Genomic DNA, 9,121 nt, shown 5'->3' with positions numbered 1-9,121 from the left:
GCTCCTCATTCTCTCTGTACCACTGTATTTAGTCCACTCCTTTATTCCTCTCTCTTTGTGCTGTGTGTGTGCGTACGTGTTCTGGAAACTCATTCAAACCTTGCCGGGCTGTGAGACTGAAACCCCAGTTGATAGGTGAGAGACATGCGTGTGTGTCTCAAACTCTGTGCTACACCCTTCAGTGCTGCAACCCATCGGAAGCCACAAACCAGAATTCATTGTCAGCAGCTCCCACTGCAACTGACTATTGAGGTTAACGAAGGAAGCAGCAACTGACTGTCAGCATTCGCTGTCATTACCCCTCGGAAACCGAGTTCAACTTCAGGATGTTGGGCTGGCGCAGATGATTCTGATATAGACAGGGTGGCTCACCCTGTAACTGCAGAGCCTGGCAATGACTGAAATCAGTGAAACCTTCAATGCTCACACTCCCACATCACTGTTAAAAATCTCATTAAAAAATTACGCCTTGTTCAATCAGATCTAATTGGGTTTTAACTGCAATGTGTTTAACAAAATTTGATGAACAACAGAACCTAAGAATATAATTTTTTATTGGTAGAGTGCTGCTAAATGATAAATTCGATTCAAGTTAAATTTCTTCAATTCTTTTTAGTTTTTTTTTCCAACTATTTTAATTTCTACCTTCACACCCCTTATGTCTGTCCCAATCTTTAATTTGCTCAATGTGAAAAATGTTAAAAGTGATCTTATTTTACAAGAACATAAGAAATAGGCGCAGGAGTAGACCATTCTGCCCCTCAAACCTGTTCCCACCAGTCAATAAGATCATGGCTGACCTGACTCTGTATTTTGTATGCACAGGCAGAGTAAAGCACCTTACTAATAATCACCCCGGTCGATCATTGCGAATGAGCCCCAGGTTCTTTCTTACTTTGTTAGTGAGTGATGAGTCTTGGGAATTGGAATTTGGGTGGGGGGTTGGGGGTAAGTGGAGGACCTGGAGCTGTTTGGGTAATAGTCTTGCCTCCTTGCGATTTAACTCCTGATCAACACCGCCACAACTGTAGCACCAAAGGGGGAGGTAGAAAGCACTCTCAGAAGAATTTGGTCCACAGGGTTTTGACCAATTTGGCACTGGCAGGGATGAGTTTGTAATAACCAGGCAAGGCTACAATGGCCATATCAAGAACCATGTCCACATATGAAGGGGATTCCATCTCTTTCTGTTGCTTCTTCAGGGAGTCTATCTGTTGCTCGATTTCCTTCGCACGGCCATGGAATCCTTCTTCTAGCAGCTTCTTCTGCTCCAGGAGCCTTTGTTTCAGGACCTTCTCGTGTTCTTGGTGCAAGCTTCTCCGGTCCTGCTCCAGCTTCTCTTTCAGATGGGCCACGTTCTCCTCCATCGCCTGCTTCTCATCCTCCCGAAGCTGCTCAGCAGCTCGTTTCTCCTCCTCCCTCCCTTTCCGTTCTTGCTCTGCCACTTCTGCCCTCTCCCGTTCGGCTGGTCAAAGAGAACATGAGGAGTTACAGTTAATTTAACAATGCAGCAAGAGGCCATTCAGCCCTACCCATCCCCGATCGGGTTTAAGTTCCGCGCGAGCCTCCTCCCACCTTACCTCAGTTCACTGAAGGGGAGGCCATTCAGCCCCTCGTGCCTGTACCACCACTCAATCAGATCATGGCTGATCTGGATCTGAACTCCCATCTACCCACCCTGGTTTTTTTTTATTCATTCATGGGATGTGGGTGCCGCTGGCTGGGCCAGCATTTATTGCCCATCCCTAATTGCCCTTGAGAAAGTGGTAGTGAGCTGCCATCTTGACCTGCTGCGGTGCATCCCACAGTGTACACCCACAGCGCTGTTAGGGAGGGAGTTCCAGGATTTTCACCCAGTGACAGTGAAGGAACGGCCGATATATTTCCAAGTCAGGATGGTGAGTGACTTGAACGGGAACTTCTAGGTGGTGGTGTTCCCATGTACCTGCTGCCCTTGTCCTTCTAGCTGTTACCGATCGAGGGTTTGGAAGGTGCTGCCTGAGGAGCCTTGGTGAGTTTCTACAGTGCATCTTGTAGATGGTACACACTGCTGCCACTGTGCGTTGGTGGTGGAGGGAGTGAATGTTTGTGGCTGTGGTGCCAATCAAGCAGGCTGGATGGTGTCAAGCTTCTTGAGTGCTGTGAGAGCTGCACTCATACAGGCAAGTGGAGAGTATACCACCACACTCCTGACTTGTGCCTTGTAGATGGTGGACGGGCTTTGGGGAGTCAGGAGGTGAGTTACTCGCTGCAGGATTCCTAGCCTCTGACCTGCTCTTGAAGCCACAGTATTTATATGGTTCCATAACCCTTAATCTCCTTAACCGATAAAAATCTGTCAATCGCAGTTTTGACATTTTCAGCTGACCCCTTCCAGCCTCAACAGCTTTTTTGGGGAGAGAGAATTCCAGATTTCCACTCCCCTTTGTGTGAAGAAGTGCTTCTTGACATCACCCCTGAACGGTCTGGCTCTAGTGTTAAGGTTCTGCCCCCTTGTTCTGGATTAACGCCCTCTGCCCACACCCCCTGACCCAACTAAAGGAAATAGTTTCTCTCTAGCAACCCTATTGAATCCCATAATCATCTTAAACGTCTCAATTAAACAGCCTTAATCTTCTATACTCAAGGGAATACACGCCTAGATGTACAATCTGTCTTCATAATCTTAACAGTCGGATTCCAACCCTTCTGGCTAATCCAGTTTCCACTTAAATGTATCTATAATATTCACATCCACCATTCCTTGTGTAGTGAGTTCCACATCGTTACCAGCCTCTGGGTAAAGACATTTCTCCTGAATTGCACCAGAATACAGCGATCCACTTGTTTAAAGTGTGTTCTAAAAGCACATTTTAGCGTTGTCTGTAAATGCAGGAACTTACCCGAACAGCATAACCCTCTGTTCTTGCTTTAGTGCAGTTACTGCACAAGCACCAACAACCACAGTGTAGTTGTGCATGCTCACAATGTTCTTGCTTAACACTTCCCATCACTTCCCTCTGCTGCCCTTTGCCATGGGAGAGGAAAGCAGCAAGCAGGAAGATTGTGACCGGGAAGTTGTGTGGGTGAGTGAGGAGAGGGAGATGGTGAGCAGTAGAGCGGGTGTTTGGAGGTTGAAACAGCGAGCGGGAGGGCTAGAGTGGAGGGGGGTGGAAACAGCAAGTGGGAAGGCTGGGTGTGAAGGAGGTGGCGAGTGGGAGGGAGGCGACAAGTGTGAGGGTTGGGGGAAGGGGACGGTCAGAGGGAGGGTTGGGGGAAGGAGGCAGCGAGCAGGATGGTTGGGAGCAGGAGGGTCAGAGAGAGGCGTGGTGAGGGAGAGGGTTGGGGGAAGGAGGCGGCAAGTGGGAGGGTAGTGAGAGGGAACCGCTGAGAGAGCGTGTCGTGGAGGAACCTGGTGAGCGGGAGGGTCAGAGGAGGGAGGCGGTGAGCAGGAGAGTCGGGTTAGGGAGGCAGTGAGCGGGAGGGCTGGGGGAGAGAGGCGGTGAGTAGGAGGGTTGGGTTAGGGAGACAGTGAGCGGGACGGTTGGCGGAGGAGAGAGGCGGTGAGCAGGAGGGTCAGGGGAGAGTGATGGTCAGCGGGAGGGTCGGGGAGAGAGATGGTGAGCGGGAGGGTCGGGGAGAGAGATGGTGAGCGGGAGGGTCGGGGAGAGTGATGGTGAGCGGGAGGGTCGGGGAGAGTGATGGTGAGCGGGAGGGTCGGGGAGAGAGATGGTGAGCGGGAGGGTCCGGGAGAGTGATGGTGAGCGGGAGGGTCGGGGAGAGTGATGGTGAGCGGGAGGGTCGGGGAGAGAGATGGTGAGCGGGAGGGTCGGGGAGAGTGATGGTGATCGGGAGGGTCGGGGAGAGTGATGGTGAGCGGGAGGGTCGGGGAGAGTGATGGTGAGCGGGAGGGTCGGGGAGAGAGATGGTGATCGGGAGGGTCGGGGAGAGAGATGGTGAGCGGGAGGGTCGGGGAGAGAGAGATGGTGAGCGGGAGGGTCGGGGAGAGAGATGGTGAGCGGGAGGGTCAGGGAGAGAGAGATGGTGAGCTGGAGGGTCAGGGAGAGAGAGATGGTGAGCGGGAGGGTCGGGGAGAGAGATGGTGAGCGGGAGAGTCGGGGAGAGAGATGGTGAGCGGGAGAGTCGGGGAGAGAGATGGTGAGCAGGAGAGTTGGGGAGAGAGATGGTGAGCGGGAGGGTCAGGGAGGAAGGCATTGAGCGGGAGGGAGATGAGTGGGAAGACTAGTGATTATAATAGTAGTAAGTAAAAAGAGGATTGTTGGTCCAGTTAGTTCAATGCAACCAATCGGTTTTTGTTGCAGAAATTCCAGGTCAGGACCATAACATGTTGGTTTCTTTTGGGAAAGTGATTTTTGCTTAGCAAACCTAATGTGTTCTTAAAATCTGATGTGCTAAATGAGAGGCAGCTGTTTGAATCCTGCTGTAAAGAGAGATACACTGCTGAAGATTTGCATCTTGCACTTATCAGAACAAACACAATAATGCCAAATTTCAAATGACGACAACAATTTATACTACATGAGGAAAGTGTGCTGATTGCTGGGGCAAGCAGACTCTGATTGGCCAAGGCATTGCCATGAAAAAAGCAATGGGGAACTATAGGCTCCCCAGGTAATTCACAAAGCTTGAACAGATTCCTTTTGTTTGCAGAGTATGGGCCCCTGCAATAGCTACGGTAATAACCAATATAAGACATGAAGTCAAGCTCATAACATGGATCATTTACACTTGCTAGAAGCAACACACATTCACACACAGGTCCAGCTCTCTGCCAACAAAAGGAATATGTTTGAGTCTTGCACCTTTTGTGAATTATCCAGGAGGTTGGGAGCCTATAGTTCCACATTGCTTTCAGCCAATGGAAGTGCTGATTGGCTGCCAGTTTTCTTGGGTTTTGGGGGACTGTACCTGCAAGCTCCTTCTCCCTGGCTGTCATGTTCTTATCAAAAAGCCGAAGATGCTCTGACATTTGCTGCTTCTTTTCCAGAAAATCTTGAAGAACTTGTTCAGCCTGTGGAGGGAATGGGTTCATGCGTTTTTGGAGAAGATTTTCACCCTTCAACAGTTAACAGTGGAGCAATGAAAATCAGGGACACAGGAAAGGTAAGAATTGGAGCGGCACACGTTCTCTGAGGGTTGTAGGGACTGGCAGAGGCTACAGAGATAGGGAGGGTTGTAGGGGTTGGAGGAGGTTACAGAGATAGGGAGGGTTGTAGGGACTGGCAGAGGCTACAGGGATAGGGAGGGTTGGAGGGTCTGGATGATGTTACAGAGATAGGGAGGTTTGTAGGGGCTGAAAGAGATTACACAGATAGGGTTGTAGGAGCTGGAGAAGGTTACAGAGATAGGTTTCCAGGGGCTGGAGGAGGTTACAGAAATGGAGAGAGTTGTAGGGGCTGGAGGAGGTTACAGAGATAGGGAAGTTTGTAGGGGCTGGAGGAGATTACAGAGATAGGGAGGCTCGTAGGGGCTGGAGGAGGTTACAGAGATAAGGAGGGTTGGAGGGGCTGGAGGAGGTTACAGAGATAGGGAGGGTTGTAGGGGTTGGAGGAGGTTACAGAGATAGGGAGAGTTTTAGGGGCTAGAGGAGGTTACAGAGATAGAAAGGGATGAGGGCTCAGGATGGATGGGCTCCTCTTAGTCAACTTCAAATGCTTCAGGACTACAACTCAAATCAGCCAGAAAAATTCCCAGCATTAAATTATACCTGGACTCCTTTCCCCGTTTTGGCTCGATATCCCTCAACCAGCTCTGCCAGATCCTTCACATATTCTGTGTATCCTCCTGGCTTTGCATAAGACCCTGTCTGCATCTTTTCTTTAATCACAGCTCCAAGACCCGATATGATGGCGCTCGAGATGTCCACAGATTCTTTCCTGTTCTTCTCACACATGTTGGTGTAGATCTTAGCCACTGAACTCTGTGAAAGAACAAGGACACAAGGTACTTAACTGAGTCACAGTCTTATCTAACCAAGAATTAAGTTAGGTCAATGGAGTTGGGATATTGATCAACCAGGATCTCACTGAATGATGGAACTGACTAGAGGGGCTGCCTGGCCTCCTCCTGTTCCTATTTTCCTATGTTTTGCCCATCCTCCAGTAGCAATGAATTAAATGGATAAAACATTCCCAGTTGATAAACTCTCCCATTGGTCAGTTACAACAAGACAATGCTGGAATGAGAAGAAATTATTGAGCAGCAGGTTCCACTGAACCACATAGTGGCCAGGGTCTGTCACTACACTGTGTCAGTTGACATAGGAAATTTGACTGGGAAATGTTGACACAGGAATTTACAATGGAAAGTATTGTCTCTAATCCTTCGCCGAAAATTGCAACAGAAGATAAGGCTTGTGGAGAAAAACGTTTTTCCGGATATCTGGATATATTTTTACCAAAATTGATCAACTGATCTTTCCAATTTATCAGCATATTCTAGGGAGGACCTCAAGACTTTGTAGGGTGTACACAGATTTACTGGAGTGATTCCAGAGAAGGTTAAGGGGAGATTTAATAAAGGTGTTCAAAATCATGAAGGGTTTTGATAAGAGGAAATGAGGGGAAACTGTTTCCATTAGCAGGAGAGCAAATGAGGAGACATTTCTTTTAAAACAGTGAGATATTGTGATGTGGAATGCACTGCCTGAAAAGGCGATTCAGTTGGCACTTTCGAAAGGGAATTGGATAAATACTTGAAGGGGGAAATTAGCAGGGCTAAGGGGAAAAGAGTCAGGGGGGTGGGGGTGGGGGGAGTGGAATTAATTGGATAGCTATTTCAAAAGAGCCAGCAAAGGCACAATGGGCTGAATGGCCTATTTCAATGCTGAGTCTATGAGGGGTATTGACAGAAGGGATGCTGGTGTCTGCAGCACCTACACAACTGAACTCACCATGAATTCCCGCTGATATTTCTGCCCTTCGTCCTTGAAGCATCGTTTCATGAAGAGCTGCAGGGCCCGGGACTGACACTGATTGTGGATCGCCGATAGCTCCTCCGCAGTCCCTGTCGGGAGACTGACCTGTTCTTCCATCCACCCCTCATAGGCCTTGGTCGCCTCGCTGACCGCGGCCGTGTTCTCAATCTCCGCCAACATGTGGACCGTGCTCTCGAGGCACGGGACATTCCCACTGCGGATAGAGTCCACGTAGGTGCGGGCCAGATTTCCCAGCACTGAGGGAGAGAGGCACAGGGGCAGCTCAGTATTGACATTAAAAAGACACATGGAGTCTCTCCTGGACGTACATTGGTGTCTGTTCCATTAAACAATAAGAACCGGCAATTTGAGATTGGAGCGATCGAACGGCCGGGAATCTTTCTTTAGCTGCAGGAGCTGGGAGGGTCAGCGGGAATTTGACAGACTCCCAAAGTGTGTCTCTCTTTCAAAACCTCTGACACCTTCGGCATTCACCTCACACACTGCTTAAGGGTGTCCACACAGAAGTCCCATGTCATCAAAGCCTCCATGGTGGTGGGAGAGGAGGAGGAGGAGAAGGATGCTTAGAGGAACAAGGAAGAGGGTGAGGGGAAGGAGGAGGAAGGTGAGGGAAAGGAAGAGGAGGAGGGAAGAGGGTGGTCAAACGGAAGGGTCAGGATGAAAGACGGAGGACGTGTGCAAGGGTGAGCGGGAGGGGAAGGTGATGGGGCGATGTAGGAGACGAGAGCAGGGGAGTGAGTGGCGGTGCGAGGAGTGAGGAGTGGGTTTGACAGGCTGCCTGATTTTGGCATGAGTGAAGATCCCAGTTCCTGTAACGGAGGAAACTTGCTAATGGAAGTTGCACGCAGGGGCACAAGCTGGAAAACCCTCCCCCAACACCCCCCATGGTCTATCTGCCATCCCCACTGTTTATCACCAGCCTATTACCTGTGACCCAGAAGGAAGAACTTCTTCCACTGAATTACAGACACAAGGGGCGAAGAACTCAATGAACTGTCAGGAATAGCTGTGATGATCAATATGTCATCAGCAGAGCCTCTGTAATTAACCCTGAGATGATGGTAGATGGTCAGTGTTATTTACCCAATATGGGAGACTGCTCCTTACAAGGGTATACATGGTGGCAACTGCCCTAGTAACAGTAACCCACACTGTCCCTCACTCTCAAACAACTCCCATCACTGCCCTCTCTCTCTTTACCTTTATATACTGAGGAGAGAGTCCATACACTAATCTTGTATTCCTGACCATATCGAAAGTTAAAGGGGGTAATTTGATTGAGATATATAGGATTTAGAAAGGGATTTATGGGGTTGATTGAGAGAAACCTTTTCCCCTGGTGAGGGGAATCTAAGCCATGACCTAAAAATCAGAGCCAGGCATTCAGGAGGGAAGTTTGGAGAACACTTCTTCAAAGAAATTGTGGTAGAAATACAGAGCTCACCATTACATAAAACAGTAGGTATAAGCTCAATTAATCGTTTTAAATCTGATTTAGAATTTTGCGAGGCAGGATTATAAAAGGATTATGGAGCAAAATTAGGTGGGTGATAAGATACAGATCAGCTGTGACCTTAGAAAATGTCAGAATAGGCTGGAGGGGCTGAATGGCCTCCTCCTGTCCCTAAATATCCAAACCATTGTCCTTTCAGGGGGTGCAAAAGAGATTAACTAGAATGGCTTCAGGGATGAGGGAGCTCAGTTAACGTGGAGAGTTTGGGATTGTTCTCCTTAGAGCAGAGAAGGTTGAGGGGAGGTTGAATAGCGATTTTCAAAATCATTCAAGGTTTTGGCAGAGTAAGTACATAGAAACTGTTTCCCATGGCATGAGGGCGGGAAAGAAGAACCAGATGGAGAAATGAGGAAACACTTTTTGACGCAGTGAGTTGTTGTGACCTGGAAGGCGCTGCCTGAGAGGGCGGTGGAAGCAGATTCAACAGGAACTTTCAAAAGGGAATTGGATAAATACTTGATGAAGAAAATTTTGAAGGGTTGTGGGAAAAGACTGGTGCAGTGAGATTAATTGGATTGCTCTTTCAAAGAGTCAGCACGGGCATGATGGGCCAAATGGCCTCCATTGTGCTGTAAGATTCGTTGATATTTATAAAGTGTGGACAGTATAGGTGGTTGGATTGTCCTAATATCAGTGAGGCAAACTGACCCTCACCTTCACACACAGGATTT

At 48.8% G+C, this 9,121-nt stretch overlaps 1 protein-coding gene across 6 annotated transcripts in view; it reads right to left on the bottom strand.

The window, feature by feature from the left end:
* Nucleotides 1-536: 536 nt before the first annotated feature.
* Nucleotides 537-9,121, bottom strand: part of LOC144671641 (guanylate-binding protein 2-like) — a 28,241-nt gene continuing 19,656 nt past the window's right edge. For all 6 annotated transcript variants that reach the window (XM_078533638.1, XM_078533639.1, XM_078533640.1 and 3 more), the window contains 4 exons: nucleotides 6,893-7,173; nucleotides 5,708-5,920; nucleotides 4,909-5,011; nucleotides 537-1,465 (listed from right to left, as the gene is read on the bottom strand). In XM_078533638.1, coding sequence (XP_078389764.1) covers nucleotides 1,059-1,465; nucleotides 4,909-5,011; nucleotides 5,708-5,920; nucleotides 6,893-7,173 — 1,004 coding nt within the window. In that variant the 3' untranslated portion in view covers nucleotides 537-1,058. The remainder of the gene's footprint in view (nucleotides 1,466-4,908; nucleotides 5,012-5,707; nucleotides 5,921-6,892; nucleotides 7,174-9,121) is intronic.

This window comes from Cetorhinus maximus, chromosome 33, assembly GCF_964194155.1.
Source record: "Cetorhinus maximus chromosome 33, sCetMax3.hap1.1, whole genome shotgun sequence".
In the NCBI taxonomy this organism is placed as follows: Eukaryota; Metazoa; Chordata; class Chondrichthyes; order Lamniformes; family Cetorhinidae; genus Cetorhinus; species Cetorhinus maximus.
Note: the sequence above shows the minus strand (reverse complement) of the source record. Positions and strands in the feature narration are given on the sequence as shown.